At 40.6% G+C, this 26397-nt stretch overlaps 1 protein-coding gene across 1 annotated transcript in view; it reads right to left on the bottom strand.

The window, feature by feature from the left end:
• Positions 1–26397, bottom strand: part of LOC132815680 (aryl hydrocarbon receptor-like) — a 194975-nt gene that overhangs the window by 84729 nt on the left and 83849 nt on the right. The window contains exon 3 of the mRNA XM_060824733.1: positions 13679–13770. Coding sequence (XP_060680716.1) covers positions 13679–13770 — 92 coding nt within the window. The remainder of the gene's footprint in view (positions 1–13678; positions 13771–26397) is intronic.

Below are 26397 nucleotides of genomic sequence, written 5' to 3' on the forward strand. Positions count from 1 at the left end.
GTACTGGGGAGATTCAGCTATGGTAATGCCATTGAATGTCAAGGGGTGATGATGAGATTCTCTCTTGTTAGAGACAGTCATTCCTGGCACCTATTTGATGAAAATGTTACATGCCACTGTCAGCCCAAGGCTTCAAAGTTGTCCAGGCCTTGCTATGCATGAACAAAAGCTGCTACAGGATCTGAGAAGTAGTGAATCATGCTGCACAATATACAACCATCAGAAAACATTATCACTTCTGATTGGATGATGGAAGGAAGGCCATTAATGAAGCAGTTCAAGACAGTTGGGCCAAGGACACCAACCTGAGAAACTCTTGCAGAGATATCCCAGACCTCAGATGGCCCATGCAGACAGTAGGAAAATTAGAGGGGTGCTGGTCCTGGGACTCAGCCGAATGACCAACAACTACAAGCATCTTCCTTGTGCTAGGCATGACTCCAATCAATAAAGAGCATTGCCCTCGTTCCCATGGATTGCAGTTTTGCTAGGGATGCTGTCTTGATGTCCAGAGCAGTCAACTCTTGACTGAGTTCAACTCTTTTGTCCATAGTTGGACTAAGGCTGTAATGAAGTCAAGATATGATGGTACACAGTGAATCATAGATGCCAAGTTTTGATTTGGTAAATCTGTTTGAAATATGTCCCATTTAGCCCAGGGTCAGTGCTGTACAACATGATGGAGCATATCCTCAATATAAAGATAGGATTTTGCCTCTTCAAGGATTGTGCAATGAACACACTTCCCTTGTATGGGAAATGGACACCAAGTGGAGTGAACAGGTGATCAACTTAGGTAAAGTACACAACCTTCACATGGTATAGGTCTTCCCATCTCCCCCTCACCACCTTTACTAACTCCCACTGTTTCCACCATGCTCTCTTAACATCAGAGACATCAATCTAGGAGCATCAAAATAGGTCACTTTTGGGGTTAAAAACAGTCTGCAAAGTATTGTCTTACAGGTAAGAATGTTGCAAACGTGACAATTCAAAGATCAGTAAAAGAAAATCAGACAACTTAATTCATGCACAAGTAACTTTTAACTGCTTGACTCAGAGCACCAACATTGTCTACTTTTGAGCTTTATGCTGAATTTAGTGTGAAAACTTATTCCAGAAATGGACTTTGTCTCTCTAGATAGTAAAGATCCATTTCTAAAGTCATGCAGATCACATAATTAGCTGAAGTTGATATATCACAACTCAGTTCATCTAAGAATAAGAAGGAACACAATTAGCTATAATTTCTGTGCACTAGAGAAACACACTAGATAAAAATAAGCGATGAAATGCTTGGATGTATTTCTATGACACTGGTCTTCCAGGAGCCAAAATTCTGAAATGTTTTGTGACTTTAAAATGCTACTAATATGGATATAGGATTCATAGGAATCGGTTTAGCTCATTTGGCTGGATTGTTGGTTTGCAGAGCAGTGTGATGCCAACAGCGTGGGTTCAATTCTCATCACTGGTTTGAGGTTACCATAAAGGGCTCTCTTTCTCAACCTCTTCCCTCTGAGGTCTGGTGGCTCTCAGGTTAAATTACAACCATCGCTTCTCTCTCTAATGAGAGCACAGCCCCTATGGTCTGGTAAGACTATGGTGACACACAGGATTCAGGAAAATTGGCATTATTTAATGAAAATGTCAAGAGGCTATGGATATCCTTTTTAAGTGCACCATCCATACAACTGTATATATTTTTAATTGTGGATAATTGGTATTTAATTACTGATGCAAGTGGTAAAGGAGAGTGAAATGAGTCACATATCTTTTGAAGTGCTATGAATAAAGGCAGGTTTGAAGATATACAATGCTTGGATTTTCAGAAGGTATTTGATAAAGTGCCATACCAAAGGTGCATAAAATGGAAGGTCATGCTGTTGGGAGTAACATATTAGCAGAGGCTGCTTGCAGAGAAGAGAATTTGCATATATATCTTTATCACATCCTGCAAATTAGACAAATAGAGTTCCACAAGGGTCTGTGCTAGGGCCTCAACATTTTACAATTTCTATTAAGAATGAAGGGAGCAAAGGCACGATAGCTAAACTCACATATAACACTGAGATAAGTAGCATAGTACACTGTGAACACAACCTAGGAAGTTGCATACAGCTATAGATAGGCTGAGGGACTGGGCAAAAATCTGGCAGATGGAGTATAATGTGGAAAAAAAAGTGAAGTCATTCACTTTTCAAGAACAAAAAAAAGTGTTATTTAAACAGAAAATAACTAAAGAATTTTGAGGTGCAGAGGGATCTCGGTGCTCTTGTGCAGGAGTTAGAAAAATTTAGTATGCATATACAGTATACATATACACATCAATGGATATTACTTTTATATTCACTTCACATCATATAAAAGGTAAGGTTATCGTTCAGTTAACAAGCACTGCTGAGACATTAAGTATTTTGTACAGTTTTGGTCTCTTTGCTTGATGAAAGATGTAACTGCATTGGAGGTGGATCAGGGGAAATTTACCAGATTATCACACTGAATGAGTGGGTTGTCTTATATTTCCACTGGAGTTTAGAAGTATGGTGAATTGATGAATTGTGCAAGATCATTAATGGTTTTGACAGAGATTTCTCCTCTTATGGGCCAATCCAGAACTCAAACACTAATGTAAAAATTCGGTGTCGCCCTTACTGCTCAGAGGTGAGGATTTGTGTGATGTGGCTTTGGAACTTAGAAAGTGGTGAAAGCCCATTGCTGAATAGCTTTAAGACAGAGATGGACAGATTCTTATAGGAAATCAGGATCATTAAAGATAGGAATGTAGAATTTGAAACACAAACTAATCAGTCACGATCATATTAAATGTCGGAGCAGAGTTGAGAGCTTGAATGGCCTACTTCTGCTCCTACTTTACATGGTTGTATATTGTTTAGACATAAATGTGGAAATATTGTTTAAAATGTAAATCCACTCTGTGGAGAGCCACGAAGCCCAGGCCAAATACGTGATCAGCTCCACGTTTCAATCTATTCTGACGAAGGGTCACTGGAGCCAAAACGTTGACATTGCTTATTCTCCACAGATGCTGTTGAAAATGTGTTGCTGGAAAGGCGCAGCAGGTCAGGCAGCATCCAAGGAGCAGGAGAATCGACGTTTGGGCATGAGCCCTTCTTCAGGAATCTTCCTGAAGAAGGGCTCATGCCCGAAACGTCGATTCTCCTGCTCCTTGGATGTTGCCTGACCTGCTGCGCCTTTCCAGCAACACATTTTCAGCTCTGATCTCCAGCATCTGCAGTCCTCACTTTCTCCTCTCCACAGATGCTGCCAGACCTGCTGAGTTTCTCCAGCAACTACTGGTTTTGTTTAAAACCTGTAATTGTTCATGAATAATCAAGATTGAAGCAATATGATTGTGGGGAGTTGTTGAACAAAGTAACAGTTAAAAATACATATGCTGAACTTTGTTTGTATTGCTTTTAGTTGCCAATTTGAATGATCTCAGCCAAAACCCAATGAGTATGTTATCTGTTTGCCCATTATTTCTTGCAAATGGTTTACAGGTTGAAGATCTGAGCTTGTTTCATTTATTCATTTTTATAAGTTGTTTGCAGCACAGTATACTGAATGCCAGATTGTATTATTTGAAACTGCAGATATTTCATGTCCAAACAGCACTTTTAATATCTTTCTTCTAGATCCATCCAGGTATAATTTTGCAAAATCAACATTAAAAAACAACAAAAAAAATTAATGAATGGACAAAATAATCATGAACCATTTCAGTGCTGGAATTCTCTAAGAGGCAGATGTACAAAGTATTCTCTACCCGCTATGATTCTTATTTTAATTTATATTCCACAAGTTGCATATTGTGCACTTCTATACAATGATTGATAACACCGGATTCAACACATGCCCATCACATTTTCTCTCTATAGCTTTTGCAAGTGCTTTTTAATTTGTGCTTACTCCCATCATTTGCTGCAGGGAACCAAACAGTACAACTGTGTTACTCAGGCAAATAAATCAAAACATACCAACTCTTGAAAAATATTGACAACAATCCTGCTGATCTCTCAGAAAACCAGAACAGTTAATGCTAAAAATGAACATTGTTCTCAGATGGAACAGGTGAACATAAAAGGTTTTCATATCAAAGAGTGGTCATTGTCAATGGCCAGCACCAGTTACACCCAGCCTTCTTGAGGCTGAATTAAAACTTATGTTCCTTACTCAGTGAGAACTAGCCAGGGTGATTTAAAATATCAGCCTTGCAAAACTAAGTGTGAGGAGGTTTCACATTTCCTGGCAAGAGGCCAAATCCATATCTGATTGTCATACCATTGTTCAAGGCAATTCAAATAAAATGTTTTGGAACTAATTAGTAGTCATTTCTTCTCACGTAAATAAAAAAAGTGTTCCTTTTAATTGCTTGGTGTATACCCTTTTAAACTTCTTTGATTAAGCAGTACAACTTTTCCCGTAAAGAATATTCAGATAGGTTGGTTAGAATAATCATTCAGAGAATCCCTACAATGGGAAAGGCGGCCATTTTGCTCAACAAGTCCAAAACGTATCCCAACCAGGCCCACTCCCCTACCCTATTACTCTACATTTCCTCTGACTAATGCACCAACACATTCCTGAATAGTATGGGCAACTTAGAAAGGCAAATTCACCTAATCTGCACATCTCTGGATTGTGGGAGAAAACTGGAGCACCCAGATGAAACCCACAAACACAGGGGAAGAATGTGCAACTCCACACAGACAGTCGCCCGAAGCTGGAATCAAACCCGGGTCCCTGCACTGAGGCGGCAGTGCTAACCACTGAGCTACCATGTCACGTGTTACATTGTTCTGTGAATCAAAGTAAAGACAATGAGAGTTTTGATTTTGAAGTATTAAAAAAAACAGTAGTTTCAGCTATTGCAAAAACAGAAAATCTTAGAAATTAGCATATCAGATACTATCTACAGAAAAAGAAACAGCCAACATTTCACATCAATGATCTTTCTTCTTACAAAATCATAACTTGCTTTATGTTAATGAAGAAATTATAGCTCAGCAAATCCAAAGTGTGGATTCCTTTTGGATCACTGAAATTCAGTCATTGGAAGTTAATAAGTTGCAAGTACAAATATTAAAATAATTTGAATTATTTAATGCAGAATTTCATAAATAAGCCACATTAGGTATTTATGTTTTCAAACACTGGAGATTTAGTTTTTGTCCCAGAATAGCAAATGCATCTTCAACATATGTCACCATTCCTTAACGGGCTTTCCCTTAGTCCAGGAACTGAACTGTGGTGAACTTTGTCTTTATTTTACTTTTTTGGTGGATCTAATTGCATTTTCAAAACCACATTTCTGTCTCCCTTGATAACCTTCCACCCTCTTAATTAACAAGAATTTGTCTATCTCTGCCTTAAAAATATTCTAGGACTCTGGTGACTCTGCTTCCACCACTGTTTTTCAGGAAGAGCATTCCAAGGCTTAATGACTCTGAGACAAACAAAAGATCGTCAGTACGTTATTTTTAAATGGGTAGTCTCTAATTTTTAAGGTCTTACTCCAAAGTTCTAGATTCTCCACATCTACCCTGACAAGACCCTTCAGGATATTGTGCCTTCCACTTGTCACCCCTTACTCTTCTAAGCTCCAGTGGATACAAACTTGTTGTTTCTGCACTTTTTGCTTTAAGACAGCCCACTCCTTCCAGGTGTTGGTCTAATTTTACCTCATTAGTCTAATAGACCTTATCTGAACTGTTTTCAATGCATTTCCATCCTTCCTTAAGTAAAATGACCAAAACTGTGCATGGTAACCCAGATGCAATCTCATCAATGCTCTGCAAAGCTGAAGCATAACCTCTTTATTTTTGTATTCAAGTGGCCTTGCAATATGTGATAACATTCTATTAGCCTTCCTAGTTATGTAGTGTAACAACATACTAGCCTTTTCTGAATCATGCACTAGGACACCAAGATTCCTTTGCACTTCATACATCTTCAGTCTCTCACCATTTGGATAATATGCTTCTCTTTTTAGTCTTCCTGCCCAAATAAATAATTTCACGTTTTCCCACATTGTACTGCATTTGCCAGATCTTCAACCACTCACTTAATCTATGTACATCCCTCTGTCAGCTCTTTACGTTCTCATCAAAAGTCACTTTTCTACCTCTCTTTGTGTTATCATCAAATTTAGCTGCCATACCTTTGGTCACTTCTCATTCAAATACATAAATTGCAAACATTTGAAATCCCAGCACTGATCCCTGCGGTGCAGCATTCATTACATCCTGCCAACCTGAAAAAGATCCATTTATGACTACTATCTGCTTCCTGTTAGCCATCCAATTTTTGATTCATGCTGATATACTATCCCTTATGCCATTAACATTTATTTCCACAATAGGTTTTAATGTGATACTTTATTAATTGCTTTTTGGAAGTCGAAGCACTGTATGTCTATTGATTTCCTATTATCCACAGCACAAGTTATCTTCACAACGGATTCTCAAAAAATTGGTCAATCATGACTTCCTTTTCACAAAACCGTGTCGACTCTGGCGACCTCAAATGAACTTTTATAACACATATATTCATATAACTTCTTTAACAATAACCATGGAGAAAATATTTGAACCTGACAGATGTTATGTTAACTGATCAGTAGTTTCCTGCTTTCTGTCTTGCTTCCTTTTTACGTAAAGGAGTCATATTTGCTATCTCCCAATCTAATGCCCAAATCAGAGAGGTTTTAGAAAATTAAAATTAACAATCTTGCTGACCACTTCTTTTAAGTCCTAGGCTAAAGTTCATCAGGACCTGGGCACTTGTGAGCCAGCAGTTCCAGCAGGGTACTCTCTTCTACCTTTCGCTGATTGTGAATTTTCCTTCCCTCCCATTTCCTGATTTTTCGCGGCTCCTTTTAGATGTTACCTGTATCCTCCACAGTTAAATATTATGCAAAACACCTTCAATTCATCTGCAATTTCCTCATTTTTCTTCTTTAATTCTCCAATCTTACTTTCTTGAGGACAAACAATCATTTTGTTCACTATCGTACCTTTAAATGCATCCCCGACTTGTGGATGAGTGAGCTGCGATATCAGCATAGGCTCCATATGTGTTAGTGCACTGTGACAGACCTATGCTGATTACTGTAGTGGGACCTGAGGCCTGAGAGAGTGGGACACCCTTCTCTCACTGAGATTGTTTATACTCCTGGCTGCTCCCAGAGAGCGACAGGTGAACTGTGTGGAATCTCAGTCGTGTTCCCACAGGTCCATCAAAACAGTGACTGAAGCCATGTGTGAGAGGTCACAGCAGTTCATTTTGTTTCCCAATGATGAGGTCAGTGCTGCAGCCCTGGCAGTAGGATTCAGAAACATAGCTGCCCCCCCACCAAAGGTACAGCATACCATCAATTGTGTACATGTGGCACTAAGAGGGTTGGGTCACAATGCTGCAGAATTCATCCATAACAAGTGGCTCCATGAGATTAATAATTCAGGTGACTTATGATCACCATTACTGCTTCTGGAGGTGTGTGCCCACTAGCCTGGCATGCTGCCACCACTCCTATCATCCTGCAGCATTCTCCTGTATCTGATGTACAAGATCATGAGAGGCATGGATAGGATGAATGCACTCAGTCTTTTTCCCAGGGTTGGGGAATTGAGGATGAGAGGGCATCAGTTTCAGATTAGAGGGGAAAGAATAAAAGGGAACCTGAGGGGCAACCTTTTTCCACAGAAGGTGGTACACAGCGGACCACCATGACACGGGTACATTAACAACATTTAAAAGGCATTTTGATAAATACATGGATAGGAAAGGATTAGAAGGATATGGGTCAAATGCAGGGAAATGGAGTTAGTGTGGATGGACATATTTGGTTGGCATGGACCAGTTTGGGCCAAAGGGCCTGTTTCTTTGCTGTAGGATTCTGACTTTATGGTGCATTTGAAGGGCAAGGCTAGTTACTGGGGTGCAAGGGCTACTCACTACAACCATGGTTGATGACAGCTTTACAACCCCTGATTGCTGCAGAGCACAGATACAATGCTACCCATGCTTCAAGCAGAACTGTGGTTCAGCAGATGTTAGGACTGTTGAACATGTAGTTTCACTGCTTGGATCAGACTGGAGATCCCTCTTGTATTGTCTGGACAGAGTGGGCTGTATCATGGTGATGCTTTGAAGAATAAAGTAGGTGACGTAGTGAATGCTGAGGAACTGGGAGGACAGTCTTCTGAGAGGAAGGACATTGAGGAGGAAGCATTGCTTGACTGTGACACAGCTCTGGTGTGTCAGGTGCTGCGAACCGGACAGGACCTGATTGACACCTGATTCCGGTTGAGGAGAGTTAGATGTAACAAACCATCATGTCATTTAAAATTGCTGTTAGTCGAGATGGCAGCATATAGTTTGCATTGTTGGGGTTACTTGCTGCCTCTATTTGTTTAGTTTGTGTTGTTTTTAGTGGCTGAAAGTAAAAGCTGATATTGGGAATTGTCTAATTATTTGCCTGTACGTGACTTTCTTCAAATGGACAATGAGCAACTTTGTGGTCTGGTGGTTGAACAGCAATTGGGATGACAAAATGGGCAGTATACGAGATAACAAGAATCCAGGGACAGTATGTTCCTGAAAACAAAAAATGCCGGAGGTCACAGTGGGTCAAGAAGCATCCATGGAGGAAAAGCAAGCTAGTGTTTTGAGTCTAGGTGGCGCTTCATCAAAGTCCATATTACAGAGAGGGAGGCGCTGGGCATTTTAAAATATGTATAGGTGGATAAATCCCCAGAATCTGATCGTGCATACCCTAGAACTCTGTGGAAACCTAGGGAAGTGATTGCTGGGCTCCTTGCTGAGATATTTGTATCATCAGTAGCTACAGGTGAGGTGCGGGAAGACTGGAGATTGGGTAACGTGGTGCCACTGTTTAAGAAAGGTGGTAGCGAAAAGCAAGGGAACTATAGACCATTTGAGCTTGACATCAGTGATGGACAAGGTGTTGGAGGGGATCCTGAAGGACAGGATTTACATGTATTTGGAAAGGCAAAGACTGATTAGGGATAGTCAACATGGCTTTGTGTATGAGAAATTGTGTCTCATTAACTTGATTGAGTTTTTTGAAGAAATAGTGAATGCCTTGATTAGGCAGAATGGAAGACCAGATCTATATGGAGTTCAGTAAGGCATTCGACAAGGTTCCTTATGGTGGACTAGTTAGCAAGGTTAGATCACGTGAAATAAAGGGAGAATTAGCCACTTGGATGCAAAACTGGCTCAAAGGTAGAAGACCATAAGACATAGGAGTGGAAGTAAGGCCATTCGGCCCATCAAGTCCACTCCGCCATTTAATCAGGGCTGATGGGCATTTCAATTCCACTTACTCGCACTCAACCCATAGCCCTTAAATTCTTGATCTTGCAAGGAATTATCAATATCTGCCTTGAAGACACCTAACGTTCCAGTCTCCACTATGGTCCGTGGCAATGAATTCCACAGGCCTACCACTCTCTGGCTGAAGAAATGTCTCTTCGTTTCCATTCTAAATTGACCCCATCTAATTTTAAGGCTGTGCCCACGGGTCCTAGTCTCCACACCTCGGAAACAACTTCCCAGTATCCACCCTTTCTAAGCCATGCATTATCTTGTAAGTTTCTATTAGATCTCCCATCAACCTTCTAAACTCTAATGAATACAATCTCAGGATCCTCAGTGGTTCATCATTTGTTAGGCCTACCATCCCAGGGATCATCGTGTGAATCTCCGCTGAACATGTTCCAGTGCCAGTATGTCCTTCCTGAGGTGTAGGGCCCAAAATTGGACACAGTATTCTAAATGGGGCCTAACTAGAGCTTTATAAAGTCTCAGAAGCATGTCATTGCTTTTATATTCCAACCCTCTTGAGATAAATGACATTACATTTGCTTTCTTAATCACAGACTCAACCTGCAAATCAACCTTTAGAGAATCCTGGATTAGCACTCTTTTCTTTCCAAAGTGTAAGACCTCACACATGCTCACATTGAATTTCATCAGGCATTTCTTGGACCACTCTCCTAAACTAAATCTTTCTGCAGCCCCACCACCTCAGTACTACCTGCCTGTCTGCCTAACTTCATATCATCGGCAAACTTCACCAGAATGTCCCCAGCATCTTCATCTAGATTATTCATATATAAAGTGAACAGCTGCGGCCCCAACAAGACAGAGGGTGGTGGTGGAGGGTGTTTTTTCAGATTGAAGGCCTGTAACCAACGGTGTGCCACAAGGATTGGTACTGGGTCCATTGCTTTTTGTCATTTATGTTAATAATTTGGGTGTGAACACAGGAGATACAGTTAGAGAGTTTGCAAATGACATCAAAATTGGAGGTGCAGTGGACAATGAAGAAGGTTACTTCAGAGTACAATGGGATTTTAATGAGTGGGCTGAGGAGTGGCAGATGGAGTTTAATTTAAATGTGAGATGCTGCATTTTGGAAAGGCAAATCAGGGCAAGACTTATACACTTAATGGTAAGTTCGTGGGGATTGTTACTGAAAAAAAGAGACCTTGGAGTGCAGGTTCATAGTTCCTTGAAACTCATAGGTGGACAGGATAATGAAGAAGGCGTTTGGTATCCTTGCCTTTATTGCTCAGTGCATTGAGTATAGGAGTTGAGGGGAGGTCATATGCAGCAACAGTACCGGACATTGGTTAGACCACTTTTGTAACACTGCGTTCAGTTCTGGTCTCCCTGCTATCGGAAGGATGTTGTACAACTTGAAAGGGTTCAGAAAGGATTTAGAAGAATGTTGCCAGGGTTACAGGGTTTAATCTATAGAGAGAGGCTGAACAGGCTGGGGCTGTTTTCCCTGGAGCATCGGAGGCTGAGGGCTGCTCTTATTGAGGTTTGTAAAATCATGGGGGGCATGGATACGGTGAAGAGCCAAGCTGTTTTCCTCGATGTAGGGGAGTCCACAACTAGAGGGAAGGGGTTTACGGTGAGAGGGGAAAGATTTAAAAGGGACCTAAGGGATAAGTTTTTTTATGCAAAGGGTGATGTGTGTATGGAAAGAGCTGCCAGAGGAAGTGGTGGAGGCTGATGCAATCACAACATTTAAAAGACATCTGGAACGGTATATGAATAGGAAGGATCTAGAGGGATATGGGCCAAATGCTGGCAATGGGACTAGATTAATTTGGGATATCTGGTTGGCATGGATGAGTTGGACTGAAGAGTCTGTTTCTGTGCTGTACAACTCCATGACTCTCTGTGAATAAGCGTCAGCCATGTTGGTGATGTATGAAGGCGAATGTGGCTTTGATTGTTGTGCCATTCCATTGCCAGTGAAGGGCACTATCAATTTGCCAACACTTGCCTGGGTGCACAGCAGCCTTTTAAAGATGATATGGGTGCAAGGGAAGCTGGACTTTTGTCAGATATGCATTGAATGGCAAGTTGTTCTGGAATGGCAGATGGTGAGATAGGGCTCAAATTGGATGTGAAGGATGCCATAGGGATGGAGTAGGTAAGTTTGGCAAAATAGGGTAAGAACGGCACTGTGGCTCAGTGGTTAGCACTGTTGCCTCACAGCTCCAGGAACCTGGCTTTGATTCCAGCCTCAGGCTACTGTCTGTGTGGAGTTTGCACATTCTCCCCATGTCTGCGTAGGTTTTCTCCGGTGCTCTGGTTTCCTCCCACAGTCCAAAGATGAGCAGGTCAGGTGAATTGGCTATGCAGAATTACCCATAGTGTTAGGTGCATTAGTCAGAGGGAAATGGGTCTGGGTGGGTTACTGTTCAGGGAGTTGGTGTGGACTGGTGGGCCGAAGGGCCTGTTTCCAGACTGTAGGGAATCTAATTTAATCTAATTATCTTTGATATCTATCATTGATGTAGGCACCGTGGTACGGCAACTTATAAAATTTTTCACTTTTTTCATGTAAAAGTACACGTGTTGATAAATTTCTATTCTATCATTTTCAAGCTTCGATGATATGTTAGCTGCACGGCGACAGCAGTGTATACCTAAAATAAAAGACAAAGTTGTGTAGGTGCGACCATATGAAAGTTCAGCTAACCTGCAGTAACCAACATTGAATTTTGGTTAATAAAGGTCATTTTTCTGTGGGATTCCCTATTGTCAGTCAAATGTTGACCAGCTTCAATATAACCAGAATTACATGTCATCAGATTTTGACACATCCTAATTCTGTTGCAAAGTGGCTAAGGATATGCCTTTTGGTAATCTTAGTCTGCGCAAGGTTTTATTTATTTAGCAATTTCACTGTTCTTGCATCAGGAAAAAAGTGATTTATATTTAAACTCTATACATTTATTTAATGTACAAGAATATTAGAGAGTTTTGCGTTAATAGATGCACCAAACCAGAAAGGCTACAGCTATTCCTCATTAGCCATTTAATTTGCTTCATAGTGGAGATGGATGAAAAATAGCAATAATGGTTCTATTAGTTTCTGTTATTAGATATCAAATGTTTTAATGACCATACTGTATCTTTTAGTTCCTGTGGATGGTAAAGTAATGCATAAATACAGTAAAGCAATACTATGTGAAATGAGATTGTAATTAAACACAATACAGAAAATCAGTTCAATTTTTACCATCTGGAGAAGTAGGATGATAAGCATTTTTGGAGAACAAAACAGGAGAATACATAATAAATTTGAGGATATGGTAAGGGGTACAGAATGTGGCAGTCCTTAGAGTGCATGTCCACATGCCCCTGAAAGGTGGTAGATCATCTGGACAAGTGGTAAAGAATTCATATGCGATGCTTGCATACACTGGACAAGCTATGAAACTCTAAATCAGGGATGTAATGCAGGGACCATATAAGACACTAGTTAGGCCAGAGCTGGAATTTTGGGCACAGTTCTGTTCACCAAATTATGGGAAGGACACAACTGCTCTACACAGAAGAGATTTAGAGGATGCTGCCTCAGCCTAAAGATAGCAGAATCAGAAGTCTAACAACATCAGGTTATGGTTCAACAGGTTTATTCGAGATCACAAGCTTTCGGGGAGCTGTTCCTTCATCAGTTGAAGCAGCAACATTCCGAAAGCTTGTGATTCCGAAAGCTTGTGACTTCAAATAAACTCATCGGATTGTAATCTGGCAAGGAGTGACTTCTGCATTTGTCCACCCTAGTCCCCAACACCGGCATCTCCACATCATGAAAACAGCAGCTATGAGGAAAGACGAGATAGTCTAAGGTCACTTTCCTTAGATCAGAGGAATCTGAGGTGTGACTTAATTGAGATGTACAAAATGAGGGCTTGGATAGAATAGACAGAGAATACATGTTTTCCAGTAAGGTAAATGTTAACTATCAAAGGATACAGACTTAAGGTGACTGGCAGAAAGATTAGAGGGGACCTGAGGAATAACGTTTATTTAGCCACTGGGTGTCTGGAGCTCGCTGCTCGATTTGGTGGTTGAAATAAAACCCTCAAATCACTTTAAAAGGAACCTGGAATTGCAACTCATCTTCTAACGTGCACGGCTACAGAACAGCTATTGGTAAGTGGGATTGGAATGGGCAGCTAGTTTATTCAGTTGGCACTGACACCACAGGCCGAATATTCTCTTCTTGTGTATTAATTTTTCCCATGGCTCCTATACATCAAGGACTTCTCCAAATATGATTTTCCTTCTTCTCCTTTTTCATCAAGATTGGTCTTACTTGCAGCAGAAGTTCTCCCTCTTGCAGACATTCGCCATGTTTCGGTGGGATACAGTTTCCGTGGATGCTGTTCCCATTTGATTTCAAAGTAACTGAAAGAGCAAAGTGAGAACGATATTTACTGGTATAAAACTCAAACGTTGCCAGGTAAGCATAAGTATGTTTGGAATGGTACACAGTTCGAAAAAGGCATATTTGCTTTATTCTTTCAATAAAGGCAATTATAGTTATTGTTCGTAATTAGGTACATTTGATTTATTGTACAGTTGAACCCTAAGCTTAACACTCCACAATCCTCAAATATGCCTCCTCTTATATGCAAGCATTTTCAGGCACCCCAATTGCCATTCCAATAAAAGGTCATAATAGACTTCCCAATTTTTGACAGGATGAGAAATCTTTAACCAAACACCTTTCTGTTATTGATATGCCCATGGAGGCTGAAGATATTATAAACTTACTGATAGAAAGGAAAGGTAAGATGAAGATTTCATTTTATTTCTTCCCCGTCTGCATCATTATTATTAAATAATCTCACTATTCCTGCTTGTAGCTGTGCTAATCTGAAGAACACTTCAACATGGTTAAGAATTGGCTGAGGGTTATGAACCCAAAAACCAACTGACTTTTTCTTCCTTTTGTACTGCAGGTACCAAATTTCTTACTCGTAATAAGTTCACAGCATACTTTAGCTTTTGAATGCTTTACCCAGACCTTTGGGAAGCCTTCTGAAGCCAATGGAAAAGAAAACTGGAAGAATAAATAACAGGCAATCTGGTTGTTAGCACTCTTGCTGAATTTCATCCGACACTAGCTTTGCTCAATCATCACTACTGGGATTTCAACAGTACTTACAGCAAAAGTAGAGAAAAATCAATGAGTAAATTGTGAATGAAATGCTTTCATTTTATACTCTGATCACCATTACAAATCTCAGATTTGGCTAACATTGTGGTGACGATGTAAATCAGGCTCATTGATCAGATAGATAACATATAATTGGACAAACATATGCAACTTACTGTAAGCTTCCATTGTTAACTTCCTGATGCAAATAATGGCAAAATTGCAACTTAAGTCTGTCTGTCTTTAAATGTTCCCACACTTGCTCATCACAATGCCTTCCTGACCGCTCCATCCTTATATGTTTCAGCACTTTATGCATTCTTGGTTGCTTTACCCACTCTAAAGATTACGAGTTTGTGTTGAGGGATGTCACTGGCATTGCTTTTAAATAGCTTCTGCTTGTAACATTCCTTAGAGTTTTCAGGAATGGAGGTATCACTACCAGAACATGAATCAGGATAGGTATCACCTTTCATGTGGTTGCTGACAAACCTGCCACAAATCCTTACTAGAATTATATTTTAAATCAGAAACACACCAATGGGAAGTATTGGAACCAGCTTCAAAAAGAAAATTAGTTTTTGGTGAAATTTCTTAATTTGGATCCTGCATTTTCCATGTTCTTCCCAAGGCGGGCTTGGAATTTCAGGCATCAGCACAAGTCTGCAACTTGCACCTGGGCAGCAATGAAGAATGAGATCAGACACTTAAGACTGAGGCAAGAAGAAAGTTGGCACTGAGGATCATACAAAGAAAGGAAAATGTAAAGTGGAAGATGTCAAAAGATTAAAAAAAGACAGATGTATAAGGAAAATTCAAAATTAATACAGAAACAAGAGAATATGGAGAGGAAATAACTTTCAATAACACAACTTCCAGAGACGAGAACCAAAGTATGTAAGTCAGATTGTACTAAGATGGTCACAGTTCCACAAGAGGAAATAAGTAAGCTATTGAAGGAGAAACTAATTTTATTTTTATTAATGATCAACTCCACAGAAGATGAATCATTGCCAACCACAGATCTCTGGTCACTTCCTTATATTACTCTCCACTCACAGCCCTCTTCCCAATTAAAAATTTTTGTGTCAGCACCTAGAAGAAACTTTCTCCCAATGTACTTTCAAAGTCCCACTTTTTAATCCGTCACTCAATACATCAAGTGCCACCCATTGGCATAAGCAAAACCTTAGCTCCAGCTTTTAGATCCCAGGAATTAATAAGAGTTTTTCTCAAGCAGAGTATTTTACCTCATGCAGCAATGCTTATATTGTCCCTCATAAAACATAAAACAACTGGGCATAGGTATTACAGTATTAAAGAATTCAACAGAAGTTTATGATGATGAATTATTGTACACAAGCATTACATTCACAGTCAGTGCGTTTGAGAAAACATTAAACCACTTAGTTACACATTGCACAATGTTTTCAGTAGCATGACATGGCTCAGGTGTTCTGAGGTCAGATGGAGTAGGAGACCTTTTAGACCCTCAAGTCACATGCTTTATTAGTGACAATATTATGAGTATGTCCCTTAAAAGTATACTGACACCCTCTCCTTCTACCAACAGCACCGGTTCTCTCCACGTCAAGGGACATCAACTTGAATGTATATGGCAAACAACTGATTTATTCTTCACAATCCATTCTGGCTGGAGCTCATAAAACATTATCAGGTGCTTTTACATCCAAAACAAAACCTTTCACTTTTATAAAAGAGAACAAGATTCTTTGTTACTGAAAAGCTTCATCTTAAAATCTTCTCTCCCACCTGTCACACACTAATCTCCAACAAAAAGCCCAAGGACTTTACGAGCTTCTTTATTACTTGGTTTAAAACCATCATTCAACTCTCTCATTTCCCATCTTTTCCTCACCCACCGAGCCTTTAGGGATTCCCTCGGAGTTATACCTGAATGTGCATCTTTCTCTCATTTCTTTTCTATTTTTCTCATGCTGTTTCTGAGTTCATCCGGACTCCCATCTTAACTGATATTTTTAAGAGTTAGCTTTCTCCAGGTATCATTCGCCTTCATTAACATCTTTACTATCAAAAACAAAGACCCATACTCCGGCATCTTCACAAACCACTACTTCATCTTCAAACATCTCTTTCCTCTCAAGTCCTTGAGCATTTTGTCAGTTCTTACCTTTCCCACAACATCTCTCTCCATTCCTGAACTGCTGTCTCTGCTGTCACTCAAGGTTCCATCCTTGGTTCCCTCCTATTTCTCCTCTGCTCATCAATATTGTTCATTAAGCCAGTATCAAATTCTAAATGTACACTGCTGATATAGTGTACCAGCTGCACTTCACCACCACCTTTCTTGACTCCTTCATTCTTTAAATTGTCAAACTTTTTACTCTAATGTGCAGAACTACATATTTCCTTCAATGAAATTTAGAAAAGGCCAAATCCATCTTCTTCATTTGTTATCGAAAATCTTGTTATCTTCCCATGATGCCATTCACCTTCACACTAAGTGTTGGGGGTTGAACTAGACTGTTCACAACCTTATTGTCATAACTGATACAAAGAGGAGCTTCTTGACCACACATCTGTGGCCATCAAAACCTTCTATGTCCACTCTCCAAGATTTCACCCTTTCCTCTGCACATCTGCAGCTGATACTCTCCTCCACAGTTTTGTCACTTGACTATTCTAAGCCACCTTCCCCTCCATAAGCTTGAGATCATCTAATACCTACTGCCAATGTCCTAACTGATGTCATATTCCATTCACCCTTCACCCCGTACTATTCCATCTATTCACAGCCAAATTTTAAATTTACATCCTTGCTTTTAAACTGACTCCATGGTCTGTCCCCTTCCCAACTCTGGTATCTTGCTGCTTCACCTTCAAGATATTTGTCCTCTTCTTATTCCATCCCCTTAAGCAACCACTTTTAGTCAGTCCACAATTCGCAGGCACAACTTCACCTGCAAGGTCTCAAGTTCTGGAATGCCCTGTCCAAACACCCCTCTGTTTTTTTTTTCTTAACAATACTTCTTAAAATCTATCTCTTTTGCCAAACTTTTGCTTACATACCCTAACAACTCTTCAGGTGAGTGACACCAAGATGTTTTTCCAAGGTATAGGCGATATACAAATACAAATTGTAATGAACATTTGGGTGCTGAGACTTCAGAATTAGAATACAGACATAATTAGTAAAATTTGGCAATTACACCCACTGAATTTGGCAAGATTGCATAAAACAAAGGAAGATCTGGCTAAATTGCAAAATTTGTCTGAATTTAACAAGCCACCTTTCAATGCTAAGATGATTATGAGACGAGGGAAAAATAAGTATTGGAGTTACAAGTAAAATTATATTAGTCTTAGAATCTCTAACTGTGGATCAGTGGCTAGAATGTTAATGAGAGCTCTATCCAAATTATGCGGCAATGATACATGAGGTGAAAAAAATCATCGGTTGCATGAAAGTGTGTGTGTGTTTTTTATTACAATCCAAACACCCTCCACTCATGAACATCTCATCCTACAACCACCAAAACTCCCAAAAATGCCATCAGCCTCGATCTGACTAACTTTGCCCATCAGCCAACCCAATTACTCTCAACAGTCCCCGACTAGACCCCGCATCATAATCACATAACACTTAACCTCCCTCTGTAGTTTTTGAAAGAAGCTTTCTGCATTTATTACTTTTTACTTACCGGAATATGACAGCGAGCGCTGTAAAAATGTTTGCTGAGTTCTTCAGGATCCTCCATTGGAAGAAAGAAACAATGGAGGCAATTAACAGTGGATAATGTTGCCTGATCTGGGTCAGAGATAGGGATTGCAACCCTGAATGGAAGACTTAAACTGCTGTGGGGCAGGCTTTAATACAAGCTAGTAAAAGGTCAAGGACATTAAAAAGAGAGCGAGGGAGGTTACAAATGTGACAAAACTATTCAAGTATAGTGGGTTCAAGGTTTTTGTGAGAGGTTGAAAATGGCAGAGTTAGATTAGACGGGAAAAGCAGCTGAAAAAAAGAATTATTAACATGGAGATCAATATGGAAAGTTAGGACATCAGTTGTTCAGTGGGAAAAAAAGAGTAAATAGAGCAGGGGTGTGTCTTATGGGCAAGATGAGCACAACAAGAACATGAGGACAAACAAAGCAGAAATGAGAGACGAGTTCAGATTTAGTGCGGTGGGGAAACTTTACAGGATGTTTGAACCAGCGAGCAAGTGGAGAGTGCAATGTGGCAGCGACAGCTATTAGATGCGTTGGATCTTCGTGCCAAAAAAAAAGCAAAGGTGTTCCTTGCATTTATTGTTGAGGGTGAAGGTGGAAAAGACAGAGAGGATTTAAGATAGCAGCTTGCAACAGAAAAGAGAACATGGGCATTATCTTTTAAATTTAAGATGATTCTGCAGCAGTGAGCAGCTTGTGGGTACAAAAACAGATCCTAGCAGTGTAAGTCCATCTAATCGAAGCACTCACCGACGGAATTACCATCCTCGCACCTTTTTTACCCTCAGCAAAGCCTGAACGGTTCATTGACTAATTTTGTAAAAGATATTCAGATGGTGGGTACTGTTTGATTTAGGATTGAGATCACTTATAAAGAGAGAGTTAGCTGAGATATGAAGCTGGTATTTTAGATTAGATTTCCCATAGTGCGGAAACAGGCCCTTCTGCCCAACCAGTCCACACCAACACTCCGAAGAGCAACCCTCCCAGACCCACTTCCCTCTGACTAATACAGCTAACACTATGGGCAATTTAGCATGGCCAATTCACCTGACCTGCACATCTTTGGATTGTGGGAGGAAACCGGAGCAACCGGAGAAAACCCACGCAGACACGGGGAGAACGTGCAAACTCCACACAGACAGTCACCCGAGGCTGGAATTGAACCTGGGACCCTAGTGCTGTGAGGCAGCAGTGCTAACTGCTGAGCCACCGTGCCACCCTAGAAGCAGAGATTTTTAAGACTGCATCTTGTTACCTACTTCATCATCTGGCTTGGATCTGTTTAACAAGGTCCATCTATTTCACAATTTCACATAGACAGGCTGTGACTTTTCTGACGTAGGCAGTTTAAAAATTACACCATGCATTAGCAGTTAATCTGTCTTGCACCTGGAATTACTATACCTCACCTGGAAATGTTTAATTTCATTCTGGATTAGTGATGCTGGAAGAGCACAGCAGTTCAGGCAGCATCCAATGAGCAGCAAAATCGACGTTTTGGGCAAAAGCCCTTCATCAGGAATGTTTAATTTCAACCTAGTGCTGAAAATAGAAAGAATATTCCATTCTCAGCTTACATTAACAAAGCCTTGTATGTGCATAAATGAGCCTGAATTAGGATATCAATTCAAAACTCCTACTCTGGATCCTTTACGGTAAGGAAGGAAACGTTCACAGGTAAAATAACTGGGAGTGTAAAACTAGAACTGTGTAGCTGCAAGAGTCAGTACAAAAACAGGACTATGCATTTTCAAGAAAGGAAATTTCTGTTTTAGCTGCTTTAACTAAAATGTTTTCATCTTTATCTACAAAAAGCAGAGTCATTAAGGACATTTAAGCAACTGCTGGACACGTACATGGATAGCAGTGAGTTAAGGGTGCTTAGGTTAAATTATTATATTTTACATTAGAATTGAGCCTCGGCACAACATCGTGGGCCAAAGGGCCTGTTCTGTGCTGTACTTTTCTATGTTCTAAAACCATATCTGTTGCAAATTTATTAAGCTGGCTAACTGCTAAATGTTTGGAAATAGTAATTCCTAGGACACTACCAAGAAATTTGATGCTTTCAACTGCAATCATTTCCTGTATTCTGGACCATGACAAATGTAAAAAAGGTACAAAAGTTCTTATTTGGATGTACAAACTGGAACTAGCAAAAATAGCTTCAAAAATGGTTCAAAGTTAGTTTATTCAAGATTGTTTCATATAACTGAACAGTTCCGAAATCTTATAATTAATGTAGAAACTGTCCAAAACCAAATTATTAAGCTCGAAAAAAATATTGCTAGTGAGTTTTGAGAAAATTTGTAGCTCAGGTTGAGGTTCTGGACATAGGTTTGCTCACTGAGCTGGAAGGCTCATTTTCAGACGTTTTGTCACCACACTAGGTAACATCATCAGTGAGGCTCTGGATGAAGCACTGGTAGTATGGCCCACTTTCTATTTATGCATTTAGGTTTGTTTGGGTTGGTGATGCCATTTCCTGTGGTGACACCATTTCCCATGGTGATGTCATTTCCTGTTCTTTTTCCAAGGGGGTGGTAAATGGGGTCCGAGTCAATGTGTTTGTTGATAGACTTCTGGTTGGAATGCCATGCTTCTAGGAATTCTCATGCGTGTCTCTGTTTGGCTTGTCCTAGGATGGATGTGTTGCCCCAGTCAAAGTGGTGCCCTTCCTCATCTGTATGGAATGATACTAGTGAGAATGGGTCATGTCTTTTTGTGGCTAGTTGATATTCATGTATCCTGGTGGCTAGTTTTCTGCCTGTTTGTCCAATATAGCGTTCGTTATAGTTCTTGCAAGGTATTTTGTAAACGACATTAGTTTTGCCTCACTATGCAATTACAAATAATTTGCAAAATAAAATGAACAGTGCTTTTTACAGTTCGTGAAATGAAAACTTCAAGACTGCAATTTAACACTAACAAGCACATGAGTTTAGCTAAAACGGTATATTCTGTAAGAACACACACCGTTTAAATCTAAGACTGGGATGCAGAAAAGACATAATTTATGATTTGATATCATTCAACAATTCTTTGTGCGAAGAATTCTACCCATTGTTCCCTTGTAGCAACAAAACAGGAAGTAGGAAACCCATTAGTTCCCCCAACTCTGTCTCCACATTTAGACTGTCAACAGAAATGTAAACTGATACAAACGTTCTGCACATCACAGCTTTCCTGCAACCGTCTCCTGTAAGTAGAAGTCAATTTTTCCCTGAAAATTGGTGTTTCTGAAATGAAATGTTCTATGCATTTGTAGAGAAGAAACACAAATATTTAGTTGTACAGAGACAAAATAAAAAATATAAATCTAATCCAACATTAAAGAGGAGATGATCGGCTTACACATCTTACCCTCACCCTCGAACCTAGGAAGAAGGGAATTTTTGTAGACTTCAAAAGAAGGTACAAATGTTATTTAACAACTACCCATATATGACACAATCATGACGAGAGAAAGGGGGTGAAGTTGAAGAATTCCACAATTACGTAACTATCCAGTAATTTTGCAAACTAGTGTTGCTAAAAGTGAAGCAAACATAATAAGTGTGGTCTTCGAGGCAACAATTGCTTTTTATTGCAATTTTTCATAAATCTATTCACACTTCATTTTTAACCAGAATTCAGCAAGAAAAGAAGATTTTAAAATGAGGGAATTCCAGGTGGATAGACGAAGGGGACAGGAAGAGAGTTATTGACTAAATCCATTTTAAGAGAGAATGGATTTTAGAAGGGGATGAAGAAGTAACACCATTTTCCTGGGAGCAGCAATTACTGTTTCATATGCTGTTGCATTGTTTTGGAAAAAAAAGTCAAAACAACAGAAGTTTTAAAGGGGAGAAGAACAGACAAAGCACATGGTGAGGACAGTGGGGGGGAAGAGAGAGAGCACCTGCACAGTTACTGCCTTGGCTGTTTTTGAATTCATGTGTCGCTGGACATCGGAGTGCCTCTGGGAAAATTAACAAACAGTGAATTTCACAAGTAATCTTGAAGGAACCAGTTTGGGTGAAGTTCACAACACAAAATCAGATAAGTTAATTGTTGTTTTAAGTCTGTCCAAGAGAAAGGCTGTATTGGTGAATACAGTGGGTTCTTTCTTGATTATATGTTTTTGGAGATAAGTCTCTTGACTAAACTTAAAATATAAGCCGTAACTATTAATTTAACCTGGGGCAGTGTTTTGAAGAGGAATAAGATGGTGTAAATTTCTGGGTCTGTAGATTGTGAAGAAGCAAAAATGGCCTTTGCAGTGAGATGTACTTCTGGTCAGATGTGGGAGTTTAAAGAGAGTTTAAGGGTTACTGCGGATTGTATCTGCCATAAATGCTGTTGGATGCAAATCTTATCAGATCGAGTAGATCAGTTGGAGAGACAGATAGAAGCGATGAGGAATTTGCAACAGCAACAGTATGTGATGGATGGCAGCTATGGGAGGGGGGGGGGGGGGGGAGTCTCAGATACAGTCACATAGATGGGTTAACTCCAGCAAGGGTAAGAGAGGTAGGCACCTGGGGCGGGAGTCTTTTGTGGATATACACATTTCAAACAGGTATGCTGTTTTGGAAAATGTAGGGGGAGATGGATTCTCAGGGGAACGTAGCACGAACAACAAAGTTTCTGGTATTGAGACTGGCTCTAATGCAATGAGGGGTATGTCGGCTTCCAAGAGATCAATTGTGTTAAGGGATCCTGTAGTCAGAGGTACAGACAGACGTTTCTGTGGCCAGCAGAGAAAAAGCAGAATGGTGTGTTGTTTTCCTGGTGCCAGGATCAAGGATGTCTCAGAGAGGGTGCAGAATGTTCTCATGGGGAAAGGGCCAGCAAGAGGTCATTGTCCATGTTGGAACCAACGATATAGGAAAAAGTTGAGATTGAAAAAGGGAGGTTACAGAGAGTTAGGCAGAAATTTAGAGTAGAAATATCTGGATTACTCCCAGTGCTACGAGCTAGAGAAGGTAGGAATAGGAGGAGAGAGCAGATGAGGAGCTGGTGTATGGGGGAAGGATTCACATTTTTGGATCATTGGAATCTCTTTTGGGGTAGGAGTGACCTGTACAAGAAGGACTGATTGCACCTAAATTGGAAGGGGACTAATATACTGGCAGGGAAATTTGCTAGAACTGCTTGGGAGGATTTAAACTAGTAAGGTGGGAGGAGGTGGTGGGGGGGAACCCAGGGAGATAGTGAGGAAAAAGATGAATCTGAGACTAGTACAGTTGAGAACAGAAATGAGTCAAACAGTCAGGGCAGGCAGGGACCAGGTAGGACTAATAAATTAAACTGCATTTATTTCAATGAAAGGGGCCGAACAGGGAAGGCAGATGAACTCCTATTCCTAACCATAACATGGGACTGGGATATCACAGCAGTTACAGAAACAAGGATGGGCCGGACTGGCACCTTAATGTTCCAGGATACAAATGCTACAGGAAGAATAGAAAGGGAGACAAGAGAGGAGGAGGAGTGGCACTTTTGATAAGGGATAGCATTACAGCTGTGCTGAGGAAAGATATTCCCGGAAATACATCCAGGGAAGTTATTTGGGTGGAACTGAGAAATAAGAAAGGGATGATCACCTTATTGGGATTGTATTATAGACCTCGTAATAGTCAGAGGGAAATTGAGAAACAAACTTGTAAGGAGATCTCAGCTATCTGTAAGAATAATAGGGTAGTTATGGTAGGGGATTTTAACTTTCAAAACATTGAATGGGACTGCCATAGTGTTAAAGGTTTAGATGGAGAGGAATTTCTTAATTGTGTACAAGACAATTTTCTGATTCAGTATGTAGATGTACCTACGAGAGAAGGAGCAAAACTTCCCTACTCTTGGGAAATAAGGCAGGGCAGGTGACTGAGGTGTCAGTGAGGGAGCACTTTGCGGCCACCAACCAGAATTCTATTCATTTTAAAATAGTGATGGAAAAGGATAGAACAGATCTAAAAGTTGAAGTTCTAAATTGGAGAAAGGCCAATTTTGATGGTATTAGGCAAGAACTTTCGAAAGCTGATTGGAGACAGGTGTTTGCAGGTAAAGGGACGGCTGGAAAATGGGAAGCCTTCAGAAACGAGATAACAAGAATCCAGAGAAAGTATATTCCTGTCAGGGTGAAAGGGAAGGCTGGTGAGTATAGGGAATGCTGGATGACTAAAGAAATTGGGGGTTTGGTTAAGAAAAAGAAGGAGGCATATGTCAGGTATTGAGCTGAAAATGTGTTGCTGGTTAAAGCACAGCAGGTTAGGCAGCATCCAAGGAACAGGAAATTCGACGTTTCGGGCCAGAGCCCTTCATCAGGAATGAGGAGAGGGTGCCAGGCAGGCTAAGATCAGGTATTGACAGGATAGATCGAGTGAATCCTTAGAAGAGTATAAAGGAAGTGGGAGTATACTTAAGGCGGAAATCAGGAGGGCAAAAAGGGGACATGAGATAGGTTTGGCAAATAGAACTAAGGAGAATCCAAAGGGTTTTACAAATATATTAAGGACAAAAGGGTAACTAGGGAGAGAATAAGGCCCCACAAAGATCAGCAAGGCGGCCTTTTTGTGGAGCCACAGAAAATGGCGGAGATACTAAATGAATATTTTGTATCAGTATTTACTGTGGAAAAGGATAAGGAAGATATAGACTGTAGGGAAATAGATGGTGACATCTTGCAAAATGTCCAGATTACAGAAGAGGAAGTGCTGGATGTCTTGAAACGGTTAAAGGTGGATATATCCTCAGGACCTAATCAGGTGTACCCGAGAACTCTGTGGGAAGCTAGAGAACTAATTGCTGGGCCTCTTGCTGAGATATTTGTATCATCGATAGTCACAGGTGAGGTGCCAGAAGACTGGAGGTTGGCAAACGTGGTGCCACTGTTTAAGAAGGGCAGTAAAGACAAGCCAGGGAACTATAGACAGGTGAGCCTGACCTCAGTGGTGGGCAAGTTGTTGGAGGGAATCCGGAGGGACAGGATGTACATGTATTTGGAAAGTTAAGGACTGATTATGGATAGTCAACATGGCTTTGTACATGGGAAATCATGTCTCACAAACTCGACTGAGCATGGAATACAGGGAGAACTCACCATTTGGATACAGAACTGGCTCAAAGATAGAACACAGAGGGTGGTGATGGAGGGTTGTTTTTCAGACTGGAGGCTGGTGGCCAGTGGAGTGCCACAAGGATCGGTGCTGGGTCCTCTACTTTTTGTCATTTACATAAATGACTTGGATGCGAGCATAAGAGGTATAGTTAGTAAGTTTGCAGGTGACACCAAAATTGGAGGTGTAGTGGACAGCGAAGAGGTTTACCTCAGATTACAACAGGATCTGGACCAGATGGGCCAATGGGCTGAGAAGTGGCAGATGGAGTTTAATTCAGATAAATGCGAGGTGCTGCATTTTGGGAAAGCAAATCTTAGCAGGACTTATACACTTAATGGTAAGGTCCCACGGAGTGTTGCTGAACAAAGAGACCTTGGAGTGCAGGTTCATAGCTCCTTGAAAGTGGAATCGCAGGTAGATAGGATAGTGAAAAAGGCGTTTGATATGCTTTCCTTTACTGGTCAGAGTATTGAGTGTAGGGGTTGGGAGGTCATGTTGCGTCTGTACAGCACATCTGTTAGGCCACTGTTGGAATATTGCATGCAATTCTGGTCTCTTTCCTATCGGAAAGATGTTGTGAAACGTAAAAGGGCTCAGAAAATATTTACAAGGAACTGCCAGGGTAGAAGGATTCGAGTTATAGGGAGAGGCTGAATAGGCTGGGGCTGTTTTCCCTGGAGCGTCGGAAGCTGAGGGGTGACCTTATAGAGGTTTACAAAATTATGAGGGGCATGGATAGGATAAATAGACAAAGTCTTTTCCTTGGGGTCGACGAGTCCAGAACTAGAGGGTATAGGTTTAGGGTGAGAGGGGAAAGATATAAAAGAGACCTAAGGGGCAACTTTTTCCATGCAGAGGGTGGTACGTGTATGGAATGAGCTACCAGTGGATGTGGTGGAGGTTGGTACAATTGCAACATTTAAGAGGCATTTGGATGGGTATATGAATAGGAAAGGTTTGGAGGGATATGGGCCGGGTGCTGGCAGGTGGGACTAGATTGGGTTGGGATATCTGGTCGGCATGGACGGATTGGACCGAAGGGTCTGTTTTCCATGCTGTA

The sequence above is a fragment of the Hemiscyllium ocellatum genome, chromosome 5 (assembly GCF_020745735.1).
Source record: "Hemiscyllium ocellatum isolate sHemOce1 chromosome 5, sHemOce1.pat.X.cur, whole genome shotgun sequence".
Classification (NCBI taxonomy): Eukaryota; Metazoa; Chordata; class Chondrichthyes; order Orectolobiformes; family Hemiscylliidae; genus Hemiscyllium; species Hemiscyllium ocellatum.